General features: G+C 39.4%; 1 protein-coding gene across 2 annotated transcripts in view; it reads left to right on the plus strand.

The window, feature by feature from the left end:
* Window positions 1–553: 553 nt before the first annotated feature.
* IRS4 (insulin receptor substrate 4) overlaps window positions 554–26,957 on the plus strand; it is a 40,451-nt gene continuing 14,047 nt past the window's right edge. Inside the window, exons 1-2 of one of the 2 annotated variants that reach the window (XR_012160973.1) lie at window positions 554–4,320; window positions 20,555–20,674. Coding sequence is in view for 1 of the 2 variants with exons in the window: in XM_073361231.1 (XP_073217332.1) it covers window positions 780–4,320 (3,541 nt within the window). In the remaining variant the exon portion in view is untranslated. The remainder of the gene's footprint in view (window positions 4,321–20,554; window positions 20,675–26,957) is intronic. The other variant, XM_073361231.1, reaches the window with a different exon arrangement.

Raw genomic sequence — 26,957 nt, forward strand, 5'->3', positions numbered from 1 at the left:
AGTACGCTACGTCACTCGGAGGTACTGATTGGACGGGGCAGGAGGCAGTTCAAGCGCTGACTGGCATATCCGGCTGCTAATTACTCTAAATCCTCACCTCTCGTTGTACTCACTCTTCCACATACACGCCAAATCCCGCCTCCGTCTCCCGTATCTCTGTGTGTGAAGCGCTGATTGGACAATACACAAGTTGTCCATCCATCTGCCAGTCACCTTAAGCTCCGCCTAACTTTTGACCCTCTCTTTTTGCTACGTCGCCGACAGGCAGAAGCTGTTGCCGGCTTTCATTGGTCCAAAGCGCTGCCGATCCATCAGAACCTCTCCTCTTTCGGATGCGCACAGACCCTCCACCTTTCCCGATTCCTGATTGGGCCATCTAGGAGCTGTCTCCGTCTCTTATTGGTATATTCCTCTCTCACTCCAGGGGGAGGCCGTTCGGCTCCCCATTCTCACCCTCACTCTACACACTGGAATACAGAAGACCCCGCCCCCGGCTGGTTGAAGCCCCGCCCCGTCCCCTGTACTCGTCCTCCCCCTCCCTTGCAGCGTCACGTGATGTTTTCGCCGTGGTGCCGCTGAGGCAGCTTGTGTGAGTGAAAGTAGCAGAGCCCGGCGCGTTGCGACCGGCTGGGAGCGGGTGAGCGAGGGGCGAGCGTTGGAGTCACTGGCGAGCTCGTGTGCGGAGCGGAGCTCTCCGGCGCCTCATGTCCAGCCGCGCTTGGAGGACGCTTCCCTTGTGAGGGCGGATTCCCCCCTACCCCAGCTCTCTGGCCCCTAAGATGGCGAGTGGGATGAATGGCCCGGGCGGAGGAGGTGGTAGCACCGCGGTCAGGGGCGCCGAGGCGGAGCTGGGCACCCGGAGCGTTGGAGGAGGGGTCGCCCCCTGCCACGGGGCTGGAGTGCCTAGGACTGCTACTACGGCTGAGGAGCAGCAGGAGCTGGGCGAGAGCGGCCCCTACCCGCCCACTCAGCCCCACCACCTGCTGCTGCTGCTGAAAAGATCGCCCAGCGCCTCCTTGTGCCTGGTGCAGGAGGAGGAGGTGCCCGCTGCGGCGGCTCCCACAGGGCGAGGGGCCCTCTCTGGTGGGCGAGGTGGCCAGCCAGCCACCCCAGCACGAGGAGCTCCTCTGCCAGCTGCTCCCTCCATGGCTCCTGTGGGGGATGATGTGAGGAAATGTGGCTACTTGAGGAAGCAGAAGCATGGCCACAAGCGCTACTTTGTGCTGCGGGCCGAGAGCCACCTGGCCCCAGCGAGGCTTGAATACTATGACAGTGAGAAGAAGTTCAAGAGCAGCCTGAGGGCAGCGGCAGCTGCTAGTGGGTCTGCTATCCTCTGCTGCCCCCCTCCCAAGCGAGTGATCCCCCTGTACCAGTGCTTCACAGTCAGCCGGAGGGCAGATGCCAAGCATAAGTACATCATTGCCCTTTATACCAAGGATGAATACTTTGCCATGTTGGCTGAGAATGAGGTGGAGCAGGAGGCCTGGTACCAGGCGATCAGTGAGCTCATGAACCAGAGCAAGAGGGGGTTCTTAGAACAGGAGGACCAGACAGATCAGCAGATGGATGAGGATGATGAGCATTATGGAGCTGCGCTTAGACCAGGCACCATATACAAGGAGGTGTGGCAGGTTAATGTGAAGCCCAAGGGACTGGGGCAGACAAAGAACCTGACTGGGGTGTACAGGCTGTGTCTATCTAGCAAGGCTATCTACCTAGTCAAGCTGAATTCAGAGGTACCTGCTGTCCACTTGCAGCTAATGAACATCCGCCGCTGTGGGCACTCAGAGAACTTCTTCTTTATTGAGGTGGGCAGATCTGCTTCCATTGGGCCTGGTGAACTGTGGATGCAAGTGGATGATTCAGTAGTTGCCCAGAATATGCATGAGACCTTCCTAGAGACCATGAAAGCTCTCAAGGCCTTCACAGAATTCAGGCCCCGCAGCAAGAGCCAGTCATCTGGTGGTGGCAGTGGTACCAATCCTATCTCCTTTATCACCACTAGGAGGCATCTGGGCAACCTGCCTCCTAGCCAGACTGGCTTGCAGAGAAGATCCAGAACTGAGTGTGTTACTGGGGGGACTCCGCCCACCACCAAGAATAGCAGTTCATACCGCTTCAGAACATCTAGTGAAGGGGAAGGGACAATGACCAGACCTTTCAGATCAGTGACTGGAAGTCTGATCCATTTGAACACTGCAAGGATGAACTTGGGCCGGCAAGAAGGGAGTGGAAGGTATGTCAGAGCAGCTTTCACCTCTTCTTATCATACCAGGTCTGCCTCCCTGCCAGTGTCTCATTTCCCCTCCACCACCAGCCCCATTAGTGTTTCTTCCAGTAGTGGCCATGGCTCTGCCTCAGACACACTAACCAGGCCTTCCAGTTCATCTGTCTGTGGGTCCCCAAGTGATGGGGGCTTTATTTCTTCTGATGAATATGGCTCTAGCCCTGGGGATTTCAGGTACTTTCGTGTCAGAAGTAGTACTCCAGATTCTTTGGGAAACACACCACCTATCAGAGAAGAGAATTGTTTAAGTGAATACATGTCCATGAATAAACAGCAAACAGATGATAGCTCAAGGGATGATTATATGGAAGCTGAAAAATGCTTCAGAAAAAGAACTTATTCTCTGACTAAACCAGCTTCTGCAACAGTGCAGCAGAAAACAACACAAACCACGGCTTCTTTAGATGAAGATTCTGCAGGAAGGCACAGACAGTTACCTTGTTCGGAATCACCGAAATTAAAAGAAAACCATGAACCTGACTACAGTGATGCTACCCTTGATTCTGTATGTAACCAAAGCAGAAGTAAAGCCAGGGATGATGGATACATGCCAATGATGCCAGGAGTTGCATCTTCGCTCACAAGCAACAATGATTATTTGCCAATGACCCCTAAAAGTGTGTCTGTCCCAAAACAGATTAGTAATTCTTGGTCGTTATCTCAGGTGGATTCCAGAGGATATATGATGATGTTTCCCAGGGCTAGTTCTTCACCTGTACGAAGTCCATTGGCTGGATTTATTTCTAAAGGGGGTAATGAAAAAGTGACAAATGAGTATATGGATATGTCACCTGGTAATTCAGCAGTTCCAAAACAGCCCAGTGATTCAAATTGTATTCATACCAACACTGTTTCCAAAGGCATCAGTTCATATTTCTCTCTGCCACGAAGCTTTAAGACGTTATCAGGACAAAATGGAGATCATAATGAATATGTTCCAATGTCCTCACCTGGAAAACTGTTATATGGTGAACATGAAAATGTCAAATGTGTCAACAGTGAGCCATTAGCTAATGGCATTTCTAAATCATCAGTTGTGAAAGTGTCAGATGAAGGCCTTGCACAGAACAGGGCTACCAGGCCTACAAAACTTCCCCTAGGTACAAGAGGAAGTAATACTATACCAAGAATGTATGATCGAACAGCTCCACCTGAGCCAGCTAGCCCTGGTGAATACATAAATATTGATTTCAGTGAAAAAGCAAGTAATACACCATATTCTTTATCTGCAGAAGGATCTCCATCATCTCTAGGATCGAGTAGTGACCACAGACAGTCACCACTTTCTGATTACATGAGTGTTGACCTTGATGTGCAGTCACCAAAAGTAGCAAAGGAACTGTCAAATTCTTTAACAGATATTTCAATTTATGCAAGTTCTAGTATCCCCAGAAACCAGCCAAATGACTATGCTAGACTTTCATTTGATACTGCTTGTGTTAGCAGTACAAGTAGTAGGGCTGATGATTACACAGAGATGACTTTCAACATGGCAACGACACCACTTAGGCCTTTTACCGCAGAATCCAGCAATGGTATAAAGATTGATAGTCCTCCTTCCATTGTAAATCGACTGTGCGTTGTTGACAGATATGCAGGTAGCGGTAGCTTCTCTGTTCCTAGCTCTGATCCTCCCATGGGACCTAAGGTGATTCGAGCTGACCCACAAGGCCGAAGAAGGCATAGTTCTGAAACATTCTCTTCTGCTGGGGCTGTGACTACTTCCTCTTCTTTCTTTACTGATAGTAGCAAAAGACACAGCTCTGCCTCATTTGACAATGTTTGGTTGAAACCTGATGAAAACATTTCTGATGGTCACGAAAGCAAGATGTCCAGGGATACTTCAACTGGATTTCAGAATGGCTTAAACTACATAGCTTTGAATTTACGTGATGATTCTATGAACTGTGAGGCAAGCACTAATGCACCAACTTGCCATCTCCAAAATGGTACTTCGAATTTGGACAGTGGAGCTTATGTAAGCATAGATTTCACCAGATCTGATGGTTTGAAGTGTAACTCTGCAAGAAAAGGTTTGTAACTTTAAAAATGTTTTCATATGAAACATTTTAGTACAGGAATTCGATGTCATAATTGACACAAACATAGAGTGTTCAATTGAGTTATATTTTAAAATGGGGAAATATTACTGTAAATTTCTCTGTCTTATTTTAAGTTGTTTTTGGTAGCAGCACCACAGCGTGCTAGGCATAGAAGAAATGCAAAAGTCAGTCTCTGGCCTGAAGAGCTTAGCATTATCTAGCCCACTCTTAAATGTTGATATTTTGCTTGGCAGGTCAACGTATTGTCTAACTGCCTTCAAGCTGGACTGTATAAAATATTTTAACTTGATAAAACCTTAATCATGCTCTAAATCACAGCTTCTCAATCCAGGGTCATGATCACCCTACCCTTGGTTTTGACAGGAGGGATCCCAAATTTTCTTCTGTTGTAACATGGGGTAATGAAATGGAAAAGATCGAAAACCGCTAAATGGGGTTTAAAAATCCAATTAGGATTTCAAATACAGTACTTGAATAAAGTAAAAAGAAAAATGAACTGTATGTTCTTATATGGATGGTATGTGGGTATCTACTTTTTTCAAGTACAGTCAAACCTCTGTGTTCTGAACCTCGGTTAACCAGACCTCCAGGTTGCCCAGAAGTTTGTCTCCCCTGAGATTTCTGTTCTTGATATCTCTCTATCCTGCTGAGAATCAATTTTCTGAGGGTTTGAAAAAGAAGTTTGTGGAAAGCAGGATGTCAAGAAGCTAAGTTCCTGCAAAGTTTAGTAATTCTGTTCCTTGATATCCCTACCCTCCAACTCCATTCTCTTAGGTATGAGTTTCCAGCAGGATATGAGGGGTTGGCAGGCCTATAAATCACCACGCTCCTGTATCTCTTCCTGAGGGGCTGGTGAGCCATTCAGTCTGTGGGAAGCCAGATAATTGTATGTAATAGGCGCAATCAGCAGGTTTTGAAGTCTGTACCCAGGATCGGGAAACAGAATGCAGACTTCAAAGCTGGGTGGCCAGGTTTTCCTGATTTGAATCCTAACCAGTTTAAGGTAATCAAAGTATCAATTGTATTTATCTCTAATGTATAAATTAAAAACAAAAACAACCCTTGGAGAAATGACAACCCCTGTCTGATTACCCTTACGCAGATGAGGGATAAGAAGAGAAATATTAAGCTCTCTACTGTTCTGGAGGCAGTAGAAAATGGTAGTTCCTCAGCTGGATCTCTTATTGTGGTTCCATCCACACCCTCAACCTCATGAAGCATCTGTCAGTATTTGTCCCACCACACGCTGTATTTCTTAAATCCTAGAACTTCAAGACTTTACTTTGGCAGCACAATCCATATTTTGAGGTGTATATACTATTCTCCTCTAGCCCCTGATGATAGTCCACTTCTGATTATCTTCTCCAGCGCAGGGAAGGAAACAGTAGATGGCAAACAGCAATATCTTTACCTCTTTCTTTGCAAAAGTGGTATTTGTAGTCTGTAACTTATGACTGCTAAGATGAAATATTTAGTCATGGCTGAACAGTGGTAATTTGTCCATTCTTGTAAACAGTGAGGAGAGAAAAAGAAAAAACAGGGGAAAGGGTATTAATAGCTATCCTATACAGGTACTTATCACTGCTTGGGAATGCAAAGCAACCTTCGTACCTCTAATTACAGTAAAGGACTATGTAATGTTGAATAAATCTATTTTCTGTCTTCACCTTAAAGTCTGTACATGTGTTTAAATTTAGTTGTAAGATACTGTATATGAATTTAGAATTTGAGAGCCTTTAATACTGGAAGCTATAAGTCTGACTCAGATAGCATACTATTTGAAGTCTGGCAGCCACTACTTGGGGCTTCTCAGAAATGTGTGGTTTGCCTTGTTTGCTTTGTTTTTGCTTTGTTTTCTTGGTTGGGATCAAATTTAGAAGACTCTGAAAGTTGCCAATGCAAAAAAAAAAAAAAAAAGCTTTTTTTTCTGAAGTGCTGAAGGCCTCCAACTTCAAAAGATCTGCCCACTAAATCAAAGGCATTTTGGTTGATACAGCCAATTTGATGAAAATCCTACTGATTTTAGCATCCTTACAGGACTTTAAAACTTACGTTGTAATTATATTCAGTAAAGTATAATTTCCCACATAGTGGGAGAAAGATCAGAGGAGCCAATTCTGGCCATGTTATTAATCTTACATATAAAAACATGGATTCTAAAAAGTTGCACTTCTGTCTGAAACATTTTATTTATTAGTGTTACAGAAAATATCTAAAATTACTGTGATTGGAAGGTTTTTTTCTGTAATCCCTTCCCCCTTTCTGCCTCCCACTTTGTTTATTTTGTGCATTTGACAGCACTTTGCATGCAGTTGGTTTCAGTGTTTCTCTTGTACATTCAGTTGGGTTGTTATGTAAGTCTTTCATATAGTGGCAAAAGCTTTTAAAAACAGAAAAGAGATTGTATTCATAAAACTTTGCAGGCAGCTCAGGCAAGTGTAGTACATGATATTGCTAGATTTCAAGTACATGGTGGCCCTTTAACTATTAAAAATATATACTCCTTCAAAACAAGGTCCAAAAGCCAGTTTCCTCCTAAAAGCCGCATAATGTAATTATGGTACATAAAGGAGTGAGGTGAGTGGTGTGTGTTCATTTATGGGTGACCTTCAGACAGACTCAGTGGTGAACAAACTAATGTATAATACAATAATTTACTTATTTTAGTTCAATTTCCTACATCTATTTCTATATCACTTACAAATTGTTGATCCATGTTAGATATGGGGTCTTAACGTTCATTCAGCACATCCAGAGTGTATATCTGGACCATAACAAGAACATGGCTTACAAAAATGGTTTAATTTTTTCAGAGATCATTAATAAAGTCCCTACTCACTAAACAGAACTTTGCCATGTTCTATTATGGTAAGGTTTTGATTTTAATATTGAATAAGAAAGCATAGTGTTTCTCTTCCCCAAAGTGATGGAGTTAGTGACAGGATTATAAACAAAGTTAAAATTTTATTTTGGACAAGGAAGATTCCTGCCTCTTAAATCTGTGAGTGTGATTTGTCTCTGTAACAAATTAATGTGTTTACTACACTTGCAAAATTTTGGCTGAGCTTTACATTCTCTCCCATTCTGCCCTCCCCCCACACCCTTCTTAAATCCTACTCCTCACTCATTGTGTTTGCCTGGAAAAAAAAAAATCAATCCACTTTTAAGGTGACTCCTGTGTATAATGAAATATTTGTCTTAAAAATGGTTTAGTGTGTTTAATGATTATTTAACTAATGTAAAGATACAATCTAACTAAGGTATACAGTTTTAACTGCAGCTCTTATATGAGAGGGAGTGTGCTTCCTAATGCACTACTGATCCCAAGTTCTGCTTCCTAAATTTCATCCGGTTCAGTGATGTGAAACAACCCTTCATATTTCCCCATTCATGAAATGGAAAGAGGAGGGGCAGGATGTTAACCCTAAATAGATGGAAAAAGAAAACTGGTCTGCCTTGAAGCTTTTTAGGCCTAGGCAAAATTGGGTTCTAAGGTGGTGAGACTATATAGTACTAAAAATAATATAGGGTTTTGATTTCTAATGTTTACATTTTTAGGAATTTACTGAACAAAATAGCTTCCTCTTTGAAATTGTCACATGATATTAAGAGGCAAGCATTTTGCGGTTTTGATTACATGAATCTGAGTCATGGAATTTTGTCCTCGAATGCAGAACTCCAAAGCTACTTCAAACAGCGTTCTGTTAACGTATACCTTATTATTGCACCTTGTAGAAACTGAGGTGGATAATGAGAATCGGGTTATAATAAACTATTTAATTGTTTCCTGTATAGTTCAAGTATGTTTCTTCAAGATAAAACATTACTCTGTTCAGAGAAAATGTGATATACAGCTTAATATCACCCCACCTTTTCCCCTCCCACTCTTGTATCATGTTTCTTCTTACATGTTTTACATAACATTTTTATGCTAATTGTCTTGGAGCCTTTGAAATAAAAGACCTTTTAAAATGGAGGTGTCTAGATTTAGAAGGGAGGCTAAAGGCTGTAAAATAGAACGTATTCTAATTTCTTTCATGGTAGCTTATAAATCTAAAATAGAAAAACATGAGGGGAAATAATGTGTATTGGTCATTCTGAAAAATTCACAAATCGGGAGTTTTATTACTTGACCAGTAACTGCCCTTTTTGGATTCGAGGCTTGTGGCTTTTTAAAATTCTTTTCAAACTGAGGCAGTTTTATATTGGCAGAGTAGTTCAGGCATAAGACCACTAAAAATAACTTTAAATAACCTACTGTAATATTTCTTCAAATTGACAAATACCCTGGATCTTTGAAGTCAGTATGGTAGGGATAATACTTCTTCAAGAAACATTTTAATCTTGTGGTAACATATTTTAACAACCTGGTGACTTGCTGCAATGCTTAAAAATACACAGGATCACTTCTCAAGTGTAGGTGAATGAACTATTGAAAGCAGAACAGATTTTCTCTGATGGTTTATCACGTAGGAGTGAATTAACTATGATATCTTTGACCAAAATTCAATTTCATTTTTACTTGTAACTTAGCACGAAAAAAGCTGAATTAAGAAAAAAACTCTCTTGACACTGTGATATATAACATTTTTGTTAAATATAATGTTCTGATACTGCCTTGATTGTGCTACTGCAGATTCTGAATCCTTGGTTGCAGTTAGTTTTCAGACACACATTTTTTCCCCACCGGTACCTTTAATTGTTGCTCCCAATCACAAATTTCCTCTTTCTCTCAAATGTAGCCACATGCAGCCACCAGGGGCTTTTCTTGCAGCCCAGAGCCTCCTGGAGGGGCAGAGCAGTGGCCTCTCCCCTAGGGCTGCCAGCAGTGGTTGGGCCCTGTCCCCCTCTGGAGATGCACAAGCTGGAGAAGCAGGCGGCGAGTGAGTTCCCCACTTTTCTGGGAGGGGTGGGGATAGGGTCAGGCTTCAGCATAGTGGTGGGGGGGGGCAGGCTACAGCCACAGGGCTTTGAACTCCACCCCCGGACCCCATCCCTTGGACATGGGGCTTTGGACTCGGTTCCCTGGCTGCGCGGGGTGGTGGGCTCTGGCCCCGAGCTCACCCATCCTCCATCACCCCTGACCCCCACTGCCTCCCTGCCCACCTCCCCATCCAGGGCTTAATTTGACCCCAGGCTTGCCAGGGCTGAGTAAGTGCTGTAAAAAGTGATATTTGTATGTTTGTTAATGTCACTCTTCACAGCAGACTTAGTAACTAGCAAGTCTTTAAAAAACAAACAAACAAAAAAATCAATGAAAAAAGCAAAAGAAGCAACAAGAAAAAAGGCAAGAATGTGAAAAGCACCTTATTATTGTTTCTATTCTGTTTAGGTCCAGTAAAGAGTAGACACAACTCCACATTATTTTTATTATTGAGTCTGCAAAAAAAAACTCCTACATAAATAAATTACAATGATTTGGACATGTATATGTGCATATTTATTTCTTTTTTCCTAAAGTTAATTATTTTAGGAAAAATTGTCAGAGCAGCCATCAGCAAGAGATGGTGGCCTCAGAATGAGGGCACCAAAAATTTGGTTCAGAGAATCTGGAGCATGTACTGTAACAAGTAACTTCAGTGGTGTGTGATCAGTGCTAGAAAATGAACCAACCATTCCTGCTGAGGAAGGCTAAGTTACTTTTTAATTCAATATTGAATGGATCTCTGTTTTTCTCTTAAATTAGAGCCTTAGGTTAGTGCCTTGTTACTGCCCTTCTACTATTGCCTCTACTATTTCAAACTCTCTCTTCCTAATTTTGCATTTGAAGGTGTAGAAATCACATCATTCCTCTTGTGGGTGGGAGCAAAAGCTTGTAAGGCTATCCAATCCTTCCAGGAACTCCTAAGGCTGCTGGACATTGCCTCCATTTGTTTATTTTATTTTCTTATGCTCACTGGAATGCAGCAATAGGTGCAGTTCACCTTGTTCACTTTTCTGAGCACTGTCTGAGTAAATTCTCTGTCTTATTCTGAAAAGACGTAGTGCGTTTGACTCATCCTGATTTTGGGTCAATTGACTTGTGGGGAAAAAAGTTGGTTTTGGATGATATGAGATAAGCAAGACTGAATTGTAGTTGTATTTCTTGGACATAATTTTGTATCTATGGATTTCCAGGAGCTCCTGTGTTCCCAGTAGACCCCTGTTTCCACTTGTTCCTTCAGTTCATTCCCTGGTAAAATAAATAACAAAAATCTTCAATCTAATCTTTATTTAAAACAATCTTGGTCAGATATAGGAGAGTATCAACTGATCAACTAAAAAGAGGACTGGAGTAATAAATAAACTGGGGAAAGAATTATTTAAATCTTTGTTTTTGGAGGCAGGGGATAAAATTTTACTGCTGTTTGTCCTCTTACTTTGATAGTGTACTGTTGTGTGACTCATACTTAAATGGCTGTAATGACCTGGAGAGCTGCCTTATTGGCCCACCCTGCAAATTACTGTTGGACTTCTTTCCTCACTTATAGCTTAATTAGCATATTAAAGGAAATCTAATGATCAATATATATACTGTTACACAGGTTGAAACACAACTGTTGTCCTCACCTGTTTTTGAGAATTAAAATATGTCTGCCAGATCACAAGAAGAGAAGGAACAAGCACTTATCCAAGTTCACTGGGGAGAAAGAAAAGCTGATCAGTTCTGTTCTAGTTGAAACTGAAGCAGTCTCAGAAAGTTCATGAGCCTTAGTAGCAGTTGAAATGTTAGTTGAGACACCCTTGAACATTGGGAAGTTGTAGGATAGCTGTAGGCTGTAATGAGGCAGAGGTAATCAGTCTGATCCATCAAGTCTGTCAGGATGACAAATCTGAAATATATGATGGTGTCCAAAGGCTGTTGAGTTCTTAGTCGGGGTTTGGATTTTGAGGGTTTTTGCTTTTGATCAATGTTTAGAAAAAGTTGATTGGTCTGCAAGAAGGTTCTTCCACTCCCCCCAGCAGGTAATGAAACACAAGGTGTTAATGCAAAAGGGTTGCCTACTTTAAAACATTTTTTACTATTTTTGCTGTACAATATTGTTGAATATTTACAGTATAAATCTCCGGTAGTCTGGCAAAACTTTTAACCTTGACAGAAGTACACATTATTCTCTTAGTAAAGGCTTACGGGATCACTTGCACCATAAGCAGATCTGTTTCCATATTTGAGGTGCTATGCTGGTCCAGTAAAATGGAGAAAATATTGGATTTCTTTTCATTTGTTAAAATTGACTTTTAGCTTTTGAAGCAAATTTTGTGAAACTGTTTTATGAAGTTAATATTTAGTAACAAATATTTAGTAACAAAAAGTAAAATTCCTGTGCTATAAAAGCATGTTATGTTGATTATCAATAATCTCGTGAGTCCCTTTGAGTAAAATTTTAACAGTTGTGCTGTTTGAAGGCTGCATTTTCAAGCTTTCAGACAGTATACATCATTAGTTCTATTATAGCAATTCTTGAGATATAGCCACTAAAAGCATGTTAAATTGAAGTTTGCCACCATGCCACCACACCCAATCAGAATAATACCTAGCTTGTATATAACACTTTTCATTGGTACATCACTCTGTTTTACCAAGGAGCTAAGGATCACTATCCTCATTTTACAGATGGGGAAACTGAAGGACAGAGTGGCTTGTCCAAGCTCATCCAGCAGGCCAGTGGCAGAATTGGGAATCTTCCAGGTCTTCCAAATTTCAGTCTAGTGCTCTAGCCACTAGGAACGTGCCTCCCCTGATGTGATTTTAATTTCAATATCTTGCAAACAACTATGGCTAGAAAGGAATGTTTTTACAGTTTTGGAAAGTGGGGGTATTCCAGGTTTCCAGTGGTGTAAAATTTTCATTTTTAGTTCTGATGATTCACATGGTCAGTTGAACACTAAAATCTACTGATTTTTCTAAGCTCTTAAAGCTCTTTTCTTATGTTTGTACAGTGCCTTGCAGAATGGAACTTGAACCTTTAGGAACTACTATAAAACAAATAATATTAGGTATACCTCATGAAACCTAAACTAAAGAATATAGTGACAACTGAACTAAGAATTAAAATAAAAGTTGAATAAAACTCATTGCTATTTATAAACTGAATGGCATGTGATAGTTTTTCTTAATGATTATAGAAACTTCATGGTGTACAGTGTTGTCACTGTTTTCTGGTCTGGAAAGAAATTAACTGGAAAAAGTACACTGTACATAGAGAAAAAACTTCCTGGAAAATCTGACTTTTGAATCCAACAAATGAGTCACCAGCTAGACAGTTGGGTTAAATATGATAACATGAAGGATAACTGAGAAATCCTTCTTTTTGTGAAGTAACACTTTTACTATGTTGGGAAAGAATATCTCATAATTTTTTTCTGTCTCATCTTAAAATTTGGTTTATTATGCCAGCCAGTTACCTGAGTTCACACTTCCTGTTGTTTTCATGAAGCTACCCTTTTATCACATGTGAAGAGAGTGGGAATTGGAAGTGGTTATTAATACTTAAAGTAGTATATTTTTGTTTTAGGATTTGATTATAATTGTAAGTGAAGTGGATATAAGCAGTTTAATGGGAAATGTGAATGTTAAGTTTTGTAGGCAACACACAGAGCTCATAATGTATCCATCTATTTGTGTTTTTGTATTTATATAGAATGATAAAAATATACAAAGTATCACATCAGTTAATAACTAAATGTTATGGAAATATTGATATAAAATGTGCAAATATATATATTTTTTTATTATAGAAGCTAACGACTCAATAGTGTGTTAGCAAATTCAGTAAATGTAATGACTTCCCTTTGGGGTTTGTGTTTAGTAACTATTTTTGGTGGATGGTAAGAGTTCAATTTTTGTAAACTTTTTCTGGTTGATGTTAGTTTCCCTAAATAATTTAATGTAACTAAAATGCATGGATATAATTACAAACAATGCTAAAATGTGTGAGAGAGGGTTGTTAAAATTTAGCTTGTACATTTAGGTTTTGTCTACACTACTCATGTTTTAGCGACACAGCTGTGCTGCTAAAAGGTACGCAGTGTAGCTGTTGTTTGTCGGCAGGAGAGAGAGAGTTTTCCCGCTGACAAAAAAAACAAACAAACAAAAAAACCACTAACTTCCACCCCCACACCGGTGCTTTTCATCAGTAAAACTTTTTTGTTGTTCGGGGGGGAGTGGTATTTAAACACCACTGAACAACAAAAGCTTTGCCAACGAAGTTCCAGTGTAGATAAAGCCTTAGTGAGGCACTTCTGAATGACATCTTTTCCCAAAGGGAACAGTGTGGTTCTTCGCTCGCACCCATGCCAAGCCAGTTTGTTTTATTGTTTATAGCTCTTGCTAAAAAGCTGAGTTTGCAGTATAATTTTTTTTAACTGGATAGCAAGAGAAGCTAAAATATTGTTGTTGGGGATGGATGATGGCTTTTATATGAACTTTTTTAGACAACTAAAATTTTGAGAGCTTTTAACAATGTGATGAAGTAGATGGGTTAAATAAAGATTAATAAGATATACTAAACTGAGAAACATGGTTCCTTATTAAAATGACAGTTCTCTTTAAAATGTTGACAAATATCTGGGGTCTCTGTAATTTTGTTGCATTTTCTTTGCAAAAATTGGATCCAAAACATAAAATATTACTGGATGAAAGCCAAATGAAAATCCATTCTGCTTACTGAAAATTGTTGCACTTCAGGCCAGTGATTTAGAAAATTTTAGCAATCTTCTTCAGCAGTAGTGCTCTATAGTGAACTGTAATTAGATACACAGACTCCATTATTGTTGTAAAGTTCCAGAATTTCTGGCTTTTCATAGTTCTAGAGCGATCAGATGTGTTTACCCTTTCACTGGCAAACAGTTTGTCCTATAGATTATAAATTGAGTTTGCAGGGCGAGCAGCTAGAAATCTGTTTGTAAACTGAGCAGATTTAATCTGTAAGTCACTTGGACCATAAATATAGAACCCCACGTAATTGCCATATCCAACAGTATGAGTATAGCTTTCAAAAATTGCATGATACCAGTCATTTTTGCATTTTTTATTATTATTTAACATTTATATTGCAGATGCTAGCCAGGGTGGGGCTCCACTGTGCTTAGGAACTATATAATCGTAAAGTATCTGTCCTTCCCTCAAAGAACTTAGAGTCTAAAAGACAAAACTTAACAGGTGAATGAGACAAATGGGTTGGGGTGGAGGGCAGGAGAGAAAGGGTAACAAAATTCATGAAATGTGCAGATGTCTTACTCTGAACCCATGAAGAATGGTAAACGCAACTTACCACTTGCCTAGTCTTCATCAGGTTACTATGTGCATTACAGAAGAAGTAAGTTTTGAAGAGGGACTTGAAGGAGGATAAGTTATGGCGGCTTTGTGGATTTTGACTGCGAGCTTTTCCCATTCATAAGAGGCAGCATGGGAGAAAGCCTAAACGCACTTTTAGAGAAGCTAAAGCCATGTCTATATTACCACTTATGTGGGCAAAACTTAGGTCACTCTGGGGTGTGAAAAAACATCCCCCCGAGAAACATAAGTTACGCCACCATACGTGGTAGCGTGCACAGCGCTATGTCGTCAGGAAAACTTCTCCCCCAATATAGCTACTGTCACTTGTTGGGGGTGGATTATGTCGACGGGAGAGCTCTCTACCGTTGTCAGAGTGGCTACACAAGACATCTTACAGCAGCGCAGATGCATTGGTAGAGCTGTTCTGCTGTAAATTCTCTAGTGTAGATGCAGTGTTAGAATCAGGTGATCAAGATTGACATTGTCATAAAAATAAAGGGAAGGGTAACCACCTTTCTGAATACAGTGCTATAAAACCCTCCTGGCCAGAGGCAAAACCCTTTCACCTGTAAAGGGTTAAGAAGCCAAGATACCCTTGCTAGCACCTGACCAAAATGACCAATGAGAAGACAAGATACTTTCAAATTGGGAGGGGGCGGGAACAAAGGGTCTGTCTGTCTGTGTGATGCTTTTGTCAGGAACAGATCAGGAATGCAGACTCAGAACTTCTATAAAGTTAGTAAGTAATCTCGCTAGAAATGCGTTAGATTTCCTTTTGTTTAATGGCTGGTAAAATACACTGTGCTGAATGGAATGTATATTCCTATTTTTGTGTCTTTTTGTAACTTAAGGTTCTGCCTAGAGGGGTTCTCTATGTTTTGAATCTGAGTACCCTGTAAGGTATTTATCATCCTGATTTTACAGAGGTGATTCTCTTACTTTTTCTTTAATTAAAATTCTTTTTTAATGAAGCTGATAGATTTTTCGTTGTTCTTAAGATCCAAGGGTTTGGGTCTGTGTTCAACTGTACCAATTGGTGAAGATTTTTATCAAGTATTCCCCAGGAAAGGGGGTGTAGGGCTTGGGGGGGATATTTTGGGGGAAGACATCTCCAAGTGGTCTCTTTCCGAGTTCTTTGTTTAAAACACTTGGTGGTGGCAGCATACTGTTCAAGGACAAGGCAAAGTTTGTACCTTGGGGAAGTTTTTAACCTAAGCTAGTAAGAATAAGCTTAGGGGGTCTTTCATGCAGGTCCCCACATCTGTACCTTAGAGTTCAGAGTGGGGAAGGAATCTTGACAGACATTATTGGCAGAGTGAAGATAGGAGTCAACCTTGCAATTGGAGAAAAGGCTTGATAAAGTTGTAAAGCATTTTGAAAGTAAGAGCAAGAAGCTTGTGCTTGATGTGGTGGACAAAGGGGATTCAAAAAAAAGTGTGTGTACAGGCGAAGTGACAGTCAGTGATGAGCCAGGAAGATAATGTTAGTGCACAGCATTTTGAGCAGACTTGAGGGGGATGAAATTAGAGATGACGAGTCCAGAGAAAAGAAGATTATAGTAGTCAAAGTGTGAGATGATATGGTCTTGGACAAGAGTTTTAGCAGTATGGATGGAGAAGAAAGATCAGATCTTGGAGATATTGCATAGGAAGAAGTTGTAGGATTTAGACACAATGTGTATGTGTGGGTCAAAAGAAAGGACTGAGTCAGAGATTGAGCCAAGATTATAGGTTTGAGTGATTGAGGATGATGGTGTTGACCACAGTGATGTAGAAAAGGGAGCTCCATTTTGGCCATTCATTTTAAGTCTTAATTGATGGCTGGACATCACAAGGAGATATCAGAAATACAGACCGAAATTTTAGTTCGGATGGAAGAGCAGTCCAGAATAGAGAGCTGGATTATCTAACACAGTATCAACCTATGTCAATTTGGAGGGAGTCTCCACCTAAAATAGAGAAGTGATCATACCATGAGGAGAGGTTTCAGAGTAGCAGCTGTGTTAGTCTGTATTCACAAAAAGAAAGAGTACTTGTGGCACTTTAGAGACTAACGAATTTACTTGAGCATAAGCCTTCATGAGCTACAGCTCTCTTCATCGGATGCATTCCATGAGGAGAAACTATTTTAAACAATTTTAAAGGTTGACTGCTCCACTGTAGTATTTATTTCACTTTCGGGAAGACTCTCTCCAGTGGAAAGATGTCTATAGATTCATTATTACGACATTTCTAGGAATTTCATCAGCCTTTCATTTGTCCAGTTACATTCTAGATTTACAACATAATAGAAAGGTTCTCCTGTAAGTGACTAGATTCTAACTAATCTATACTTGCTAAGATACATACCAATAATTCCTGATATACAAAAAAGGCAGTTTGTCTCCACTTACCATAGATTTAACACTGGAGTGTTGTAGAGGGGGGGCATATGCTGAGAAGACATTTTTACAAAATAGGCTACTAAACACATACATTCTGGACTTATCAGAGATGCAGCCGCTGATGGATGAGCAGGACAGATCTTCCCCTCCCCTGTAAACTCTACTCTTCTGTGGACAATGTCCCCTTTGATGCAGAAAAGGACTAATGCATTTTGCCTTCCCAGTCCCAACTTTTTGTACGTGATTGAATCAGTTATTCAGTAATTATTTAAGCTAAACTTGTCATATTATTAAAGTACATTTTGTGATACATTATTCTTGCTTTTTTTATTGTATACTTACAAAATATAATAATGCTAAATGGTTTTCCCAGCCATTACTGTGATACAGTGATGATCTAAAATAATGGAAACATATTCCATCTTAAGTTCTTATTTCTTCAAGTACCTTTTATCTTTAGGTATTTGTATGAGCTGACGGTGAATCTTGTAGTCTGTTTTACTACTGTCAATCCTTGTAGCCTTTGAGTTGCAGTAAAAAATGTGATCCAAAAATATTAATCATTGATGTGAGCAGGTAATGCAATGAATTTCAAATTTGATGCCTATTCTTCAATGTTGTGCAAGGTTGGTGGACTGTTGTGTGGGGTTGTGCTGACAGGAAAAGTGTACAGATTACCCTCCTATCTTTCTGTGTAAAGGAAGTTAAAGAGAAGTAGGTTGATGTGCAGAAAAATCCTGATTCACTGTTACTCATGAAGCTTTTTTTAATGATCTTTGATCTGTTAATTATATAGTTGTATCATGGATTGCTGCTTGTAAGACAAAAAGATCTCTCTGTTTTTTCCTAAATTACAATTTCCCAGATTTTTAGAAATATGTTTTTTTGTGTATTGTATGCCTTTTGTACCACTTAAGGTCAGCTAAATGATTTAGAAAGGAAAAATATTTCAGAATTGATATTTAACTAGAACTGCAGTTCTAGAAACTAAGTCAAATTACATAAATTATCAGCTAGCATAATAGAGAAATTTGCTTTTCAAAGTAAATTTTATACAATTTCTTTACTTCCCTCCTCAGTTAAGTAGGAAATTGGCTGGTGAGAGAACTTGATCAACTACTGGTACCTAATTTCTCAGTAGACTCAATCATCTTCCCATTAACTTCAGTGAGAGCTGGACTTTGCCCAATGAGTACTATATTATGGAAGAAAAAACCAGTTTAAACTCTGAGTTGGATCGTCCAGTGGCACAGAACAGTCCTAAACTTGGCAGACTTTGCTTTCTGAGGATTTTCCCTTCCTGGGAGATTCTCCAACTAGTTGCTATATCATCTCCCTGCTCTCAGGACTTTTCTACATTAGGAATTTTCTCACTAGTATAGCTACATGAGTGTAAATCTCCAGCACAGATGTGTAGTATCTCTGCAGTTTACCCCAGTTCGAAACTGACACTGTTTCAAACCAAGGTAAGTTTCACTGCTGCGAGCCCCACTTTACATAAGTATAGTGCATCTACACTGGCGTTTTACACTGGTATAGCTACATGGGTACAGACCTTCCTAATATAGACAAGTTCTCAGCCCTTGATACAAGGGGCATGCCCAGGAATGGAGCCCTTGCTGGGATTGCTCCCTACACTGTCAAGAATCCAGATTGTTGAAATCGCCTCTTGAGACCGTAGGTATAGGCTGTAAAACAGGTTGTCCTACTTAATGCTAGGAACCAACTAGAGAGCTCTAAAATGCAAGAGTGGCTTAAATCCACTTTTGATCCCACTCCCTTGCCTAAGCTTTGCCAAGTACATCTTCATTGCAGCTCAAGATCTGAGCCATAGTAGTTTAAAAGCTAGCAGCATATACATATCTGTGCAAATATAAACTATTTTTCAAACTTTCCATCTTTGAAAAAGGCGAAGTTTTGAATTTCTAAACTCTTTTAAAATTTGCAAAGTTAAGGTAAATCAATTTTCAGTAGACGTTGCTTTGCTCTGCTCAAGGCGGAATTTTAACTAAGAGAAAGTAGTTATGGTGTCCAGTGTATATTGAATTGTTATACATTCCCCCTCTTTTTCTCTCTTCCCCCAAAACTATACTTGTCTTGAGTGGCAATAAGTTTCCTAACTCTCAGTAAAGTGTCTGGAAACAAGAGAAGATAAGGGAGTGTCAAAAAATGTCTTCCTAGAAACTTTACCGCGCTATTTGCCAAAATAGAAAAAGCAGAATCCACTATTACAAAAGACAAGGCACATTCTTTGCAAAATAAGGAGGTTGTAAAGGTGTGAGATGGTTTTTTAAACAATGTATGAAAATGTTAGGCCCCAAGAACAGTGAAACTGCATTTGCAGGTAAATGAATTCATAAATTAAAATGTGTACTGATCATTTGTAACAGTAACTTCCAGACTTTCTTGTGTACATTTTAATTTGTAAACTCTTTACTTCTTGACACCTTGACAATGAGATTCACTGAGAGTTTGCAAACTTTTTTGAGAAAATTGTTAAAGTAAATTAAACAGTTTCTGTATAAAATTTGCTGAATGAAAATAAGGATTGGAATTTTCTACATATTTTAACAATGAGGGCTAGATTTTTTTTATTTGTTTTTTTAAAAGGTCAGGCATGTAATTATGGGTACAAAATCTATACAATTACAAGTCTCATTTTAGACAGTTACCTGAGCCCCAGAAAGCATTGAGCATGTATTTAAATATATCCCCATTAGAAAAGCACTTAGGCACATATTTCATTGCCTTTTCTTAATAGGAATTTCCTGAATCAGGTCTTTGATATGTGTGTATACAGTTTTGGTAATTGCACATACAAATGACTGTAATTAAACATGTGTGCTGAATTGTCTGGTTTACATTTTTGTAGTCATGGTGGTTAGGTGTGCAAATTAAGCCAGCATCTTTTCTGTGCAATTGTATAAAAATGGTGCACACAGATTAGCCCTAAAGGTGTACCATTTTAAATGAGTGCTCTAAGAAACAAAGAATATAGGGAAAGAGGAGTGTTTCAAAAAAACAACTAATACTCAGTGTGTAAAGAAAATGTTTTGATAGACCATTTTGTGGGCAGTGGAGGGGAGGAGAAACTTATCTAAAAGACTTGTATCAGAATACACTAAGAGATCCCTTCCCCCACTGTTGTGCCTGCAAAGGAACATTCTAGGATGTACATTTCGGGTCCTGAGGTTGCATAGAACACAATGGTCTACTTAAACAGCATGAGCATTGGAGTGCATGACCATGCAAGGGAACAAATACTGTGCAGATGTCTTTGATCTGTGTATGATTTGAGGGAATTGGAATTAACTACAGTTCTAATTTGAAGTAGAGGAAATAAAAGAAAACTTTGCTAGTCTCCCCTTGAAGGCTTTATCTGTCTACATTCTTAACATGAATTTTTTAACCATTAAAGAGGATAGAAACAGGACAGGGTGGATTGATAAAATCAGTAACTTGTTGCTTTGATTTATAATCAATGATTTAAATCAAGGTTTCTTGCTTGATTTAAATCATGATTTTAATTGTTTTGTATTTGTACTCTTTATTTTCTAAACAAGGTTGATTCTCATTAACATAAGAATGGCCATACTGGGTCAGACCGAAGGTCCATCCAGCCCAGTATCCTGTCTACTGACACTGGCCAGTGCCAGGTGCCCCAGAGGGAGTGAACCTAACAGGTAATGATCAAGTGATCTCTCTCCTGCCATCCATCTCCACCCTCTGACAAACAGAGGCTAGGGACACCATTCCTTACCCATCCTGGCTAATAGCCATTAATGGACTTAGCCTCCATGAATTTATCCAGTTCTCTTTTAAACCCTGTTGTAGTTCTAGCCTTCACAACCTCCTCAGGCAAGGAGTTGCACAGGTTGGCTATGCGCTGAGTGAAGAACAACTTCCTTTATTTGTTTTAAACCTGCTGCCCATTAATTTCATTTGGTGGCCCCTAGTTCTTATGGGAACAAGTAAATAACTTTTTTCAGAGTAACAGCCGTGTTAGTCTGTATTCGCAAAAAGAAAAGGAGTACTTGTGGCACCTTAGAGACTAACCAATTTATTAGAGCATAAGCTTGATTTTATATACCTCTATCATATCCCCCCTTAGTCTCCTCTTTCCCAAGAGGAAAAGTCCTAGCTTCTTTAATCTCTCCTCATATGGGACCCATTCCAAACCCCTAATCATTTTAGTTGCCCTTTTCTGAACCTTTTCTAACACCAGTGTATCTTTTTTGAGATGAGGGGAATCATTAGTTGATAACCATTCAAACATATTAATTTGCATCTGAATATAGCCTTTACACTAAATTTGATGCATTTTGCTAGCCAGGAGGATACATTATATCTATACACATTTACTTAGGCATTATGTAGCTTGACTTACGTTTATTCAGACTGTTAATTTTTGCATTTTTAACGTATTAGAAAACGATGAACAATGCATTCTTTATTTACTATGTGTATCATTTTTTACATGTGATTTGTTTCAAAATCTGTTTGGATGGAAATGACATTTCAAATAAAATGGCCCAAACCAGCATTTAACTTTTTTTTTTGTATTTTACCTTGAGAATAAAATAAGTAAAGTACCTTATGTATTGGCTGCATAAGAGAAAACATTTTCCAAAACATGTTTTGTATTTAAACTAACTGATTTTTTTAAACAAAGGAAGTATTGTCTGTAGTTTATGAATTGATGTAATTGTTTCTGGTCACCATATCCTTGATGATTTTAGAATTAGTAAATCCCTCTCTCATACCTAGCTTTGATTCATAGATTGGAAGAGGAAAACAAGCTTTTCTACTTTTTCAACTCCCAGTTGATTTTTTAACTGTGACTGAACTAAGCATTGAACTGAACTAGTTGAATAAACTCCGGTAAAGAAGCTATTCTCTCTGCATGTGCAGAAGAGCTTACTACTGTCAAAAGCTGGGTTAGCACATCAGTCTGTTCCAGGTGCTTAGCCAGTGACTTCCACCAGTTCAGTGGTTTGACTTCCTTTAAAACTTGGCAGCAAACTGCTTAATATTATTTTTTATATTTAATTTAAATGATTTTATTTAGATTATAAGAAGTTAGGACTTAACATAGGTTATCAATTTCAAAATTAATTCTAAATAGTTTTTTAAATAAACCTGTAACTTAATTTACATTCAAAATTTTTTATTTAAATTGGATTTTTTAAAGTAATTGATTTTTATCCATGCTTCATGAGGATAAGATGTGAATGACAGCGTCTCTGTTGTTTAGGTTCTGTGTCTTAATATCTGGATTTAGTTCAACTTTTCCCAGAAGTCTCTCATTCTCTGTCGCAGTTCAGCACAACTATATCTGTATTTCCCTGCTATGGTTCAGCAAAGGCATCCACTCTTGACTCCCCAGCTATTGCCTTTCTTGGGTGGAAACATATGTATCTCCCTTCTGACCAAGATATTTACAGGCTGAATCCAGTAAATCCTACTCTGTGATATCCCTAGCAAAAGACGGCTGCCTAAACAGGCCTTTTTGCCTTCTCTTCAGGATTGTCAACAGTCTAATTATCCCAGTTAATCTACCACGCAGCTCTTTCTAAATAAGTGCATTTTATTCTTAAGGTAAAGGCAATACAGAGAAAACAATAAAAGAACCTACATGTATGCTAATAAGTTCACCAGAGATCACCTAACTCTGGCATGGGCTCTGGCTGGTGAGCAATCCTTCAAACCCCACTCAGTGGTTTTCTCATGGTTTCAAGTTTATAACACCCTTTGCTCAGAACAAGAACCCCCATGAATCTGGAACTGAGTCCTTTATCCAATTTGGGGTCTTTGAAGAGACTGGGAATAGGTGATCAGCCAGAAAATGTCCCTGTCTCCTCCTCCCCCCAACCCCCGCCACCCCGGAGGGGAGGGGAGAGCGGGCAAAGCTTCAAACAGCAGAGTTCTCGCCTAACCAGAAGGTTTAGGTTAGCATACCCCCCCTTCATCCTACAGATTTCCTGGGAAACCCACTTAATTTTAAAAGTTTACATTGTTTCAAAAAGTCCTTTGAAGTTGCTGACATTTTCCAACATTTACATTAGTCACGTTTTGGAGAGAAGTTACATACGTTTCCATAGTCATACATAAACAATTGCATTTTTAATACAATGGACCCAAAAGGTATTAAATTTAATTTGGTGAAGTTTAACTTCATTCAATAAGGTTTATCCAGGTTACTGCAGGAGATTGCCTGAATGGTCAGACTTTGTACTAAAATCTTTTCTAAGCAAAGTTTTCTATTGACTTATGAGTGAGTTGTAAAATTCCATTATCAGATGCCCACTCCTGTGAAAACTTAGAAAATTTAGCATATGTTTCTTTGAGGAGTAATTAGAGGGTGGAAGATGTCTGCTGTATGTTTAAAATGTCCTTTTCTTTTTTTTTTTAAACGAGATCCTGACTTTTCTCTCTGTTGTGGGAACTTAACTCTACAGTTGCAGGAAGTGAAATGTAAATTGAAATATACAGACATCCAAAGTCTGTTCAAATGGAGTGCAACATGTTTGGAATCTAACTTATAAAGACTGTAGTCTAGTTCTGTTTCCCTGTATCTTGTAGCTCTGTAAATTACCTTTCGATGAAAAATTTGCAGAGTTTTATGTGTAAAGCATTGGGATTTTTTTCTTGTTTGCTGTTTTAAAGTACACCCTTTAAAACTGTCCAACCAGTCAATTTGCTGCCATTCCACCTTAGGCCTTTTGTTGCTCCTGGTTTTTCTTCAGTCCCTCGTTCCTTCCTTCCTGATCCTTTGAGTCAGAACACTTCAAGACCATACACAGCTCAGTGGAGTCCTCTCTTGTTCCAAACTTTTGAGAAGAGTAGTTTTGATTGGTATATGTAGAGCAGGATAGGCCACCAAAATGTAGCAATCCAAGATGAACAGAAATAGTTTAATTTTCTAAACCAAGTGCTAGATCCACAAAAGGACTTAGATACTTAACAGCCACTTTGGGTGCCTAAATCCAACATTTAGGTGCTGCTGAGATCCTCAGAACCCTGCTGCTGCCTAACCTTGTAGGTGCCTAAAATCCCTAATCACCTAAATTTCCACCATTAAAGTCCCCTAGGCACCTACATTTTCACTCGTGAGCATGTGGCCTGAGAATTCTGAACAGGTAGGCGCTTTCCTCAGGCCTGGATTTAGGTGCCTAAGTCCCTAAGGGTTTGGCTAGCTTAGGCAGCTCTCTGCTCAGCTTGCTGGCATTCTTAGACCCCGGACTTGGGGTGCCGGGGTCCAGTGGATGGCAAGGCACCAAAAGTTAGGTGTTGCAGTGCCTAAATCCCTTTGTGAATCTCTCCCTGAAACTATACTTTGGAGGTGATTTGCAAAGCTTTTGGATACTTAACTCTTTTGCTGGGCTCTTGTTTTTCGTATAAAAAACTTTAAAATGGAATCTGACCCAAGTCAAAAAAGTATAACACTTTGAACAATATATAAGGCAGTTTCTTTGTAGCATATTGTAATGGGCTTGAGGGTTTAAATATACCTGGAGAAGTATGCCCAGGGCTAGGTGCTTCAAGCATTTCTTTAAATTTTCACTTTAAGGCTACCGTAAAGGCAACGGTAATTAAGTGAAAATTAATATAATTGGAAAGCTGCAGTTTTCTTTTAAATTCAGGTTTTTGCCTCTGTTTTTATATGTCATAATAAACAATTGGATCTTTGCCATTTTGTGGTGTTAAAGACTAAGAAAGACTTGCTTCTGAAAAGCAGATTTTTTTTTTTTTTTTGAAGAGCTCCTGAAAGGTCAGGAACAGGGACTTTTTATTCTGGCTACATTTCAGTGACTTTGCTGACCTGAGATTGAAAGTGTCTCACTTGCAGGCTAATCAATCTTATCAATGTCTGTCCCTCCACTTTGAGAGAGAGTTTCGTTCAGTGGCACATTTGATCTTGAAGAATCCATAGAAATCAATTTTCTGCACTTTGAGATGAACATAAACCCTTTCTCTCTAGTTACTTAACTCTTGAGAGTGTTTACGTTGTTATAGAGGAATTCTTTTAATTACTTTAGTCCATTCAGTTGTTTCCTATCGCTTCTTTCAATGTTAGTTGTATTGTCAGATACAATCATATAATCTTAATAACTAAATATTAATCTATGTGCAGTATTGATGAACAGCTTTCATATATATTCTAGATTTCATAAGAATTTGTTACCTACTGAACCGAAGACAGAAAAATAAGTCAGATTTATATTAAACTATGTCATCTGAAGCCTTACTCATTTTCCAGAAGTTTCTAGATTATAGGAAGACAGACCTTCCTGATGGTCCACTTACTCCCTTCTCTTTAACATCTAGTGACAGGTGATCCACCTACTAGCTACAATCACCAATCTCCATCAAATTTCCAACCCCTCTTGGGTTCTGGATAGTTGTTAAAAAAACAAAACAAATCTTTTTTCTCCTAATATGCCCAATTAGCACAATAGGCTCTTGATGTTACCATTTTCGTTATAATTTTCTATAGTACTTAGTTCTAGTATTTTAAAAAGCCTTCCAAATACATAAGTGTGATATGTAACATCAGTGACAAGTGAAACAATGGAAACAGAAAAACTCCTTAAAAAAATTCCATGCACTGCAATTTTTGGGGTGTGGGTGTGCGCGGATGGGAGGAATGTATGTGATTGCATGCATTTTCTCACAGCCGTACTAAGTGTGCCCATGTTCCCTGCCTGGAGGATCTCCTGATCAGGACGCAATGGTAGGAGTCCAAAAATCAGCTCAGGAGATGGACCATATTCTCATTTGCACTAAGCTTGTCTTACATCTCTAACACTATTAAGGTTCCTTATATTTGCACTCACATTAAGGTACCTTTACATTACCATGTAAATGAAAATCAGAAACATTGGGGTTCAGGGATAAGCTACTCCAGGTCCTGGTTTATTGCATAGAGATAATTGTACTGCTAAGATGAAAAGGACACTACAAGGTGGATTCCAGCACAGGTCTTCCTGTTCAGAACAAAATTCAAGACATTGTTTGCCTGGCAGGGAGACATCACCAGTTTGAAAATTAGGATTTACAAATCACAGTTCAGAACAGACTCCGCGTTAGGTTTTTTGGCTGCAACTATGGTAACAGTACCTATGGCATGTCTCTGCATGGGGAAGCCTTGGTGGACTTTGAGATAGCATTGGAATTCTTGCATTCCTTGTGAACAACTGATGATCTATGGGCCTCTCTGCCTGTGGTCAATCTCCAGCTAGGAATGAACTTCCAAACACCACCTATTCAAATTGTGGTAACCACAGGTATGCTCAATTTGTGATGGATAGATAACTGAGATCCTGCAAGATCTCGCTCTCCCCATAGAATTTAGGGGATTTGCTTTTGGGTATGTGGTGGGGTTTTTTTCCTTTCCTTTTCCTTTACATTTGTAGTACATAAGTGAATTTAATGCTTTTACATCTCCTCTCCCCTCCCCCAAAAAGGCACTGACTACTGAGGGCCCCAGGGGGTTGTACTACTCAAACTGCCAGTTTGAAATGTTCCACTTCATGAAGAGGGTGGGGGGAATAGGGGTTCAGCCCTTAGTAGCTATAGCTTTGGAAGCTACTACCTAGTTTTGGGTTGGAGGCTTGAGATCCAGGAGTGAGAATCTTATGAGATGATAGGTCAAGTTCACAGGTAATGTGTAATTTAAATTCCCTTACATTTAAACCCCATTAGAGCTACTTACACCTACACATCTATCTAAAGTAGTGTAATTTATGTCATGAGATGCCAGAAAAAGGTGTAAGTTGAAGTAGAGTTGGGCTTTAGTTTTACACATTAATACACCATTTTCTGGCTTCTCAGTATATATGTTGTACCAATTTAGACAGCAGTAGAGTGGGCATAAATAGTTTTCAGGGGGTCTGAGTTAAATTAGACTTAAATTAAATTTGCTGAATTTCACCCTGTGAATCTAAAGGAGTCTGAGTTGGTGTA

Source organism: Lepidochelys kempii, chromosome 9, assembly GCF_965140265.1.
Source record: "Lepidochelys kempii isolate rLepKem1 chromosome 9, rLepKem1.hap2, whole genome shotgun sequence".
Lineage (NCBI taxonomy): Eukaryota > Metazoa > Chordata > Testudines > Cheloniidae > Lepidochelys > Lepidochelys kempii.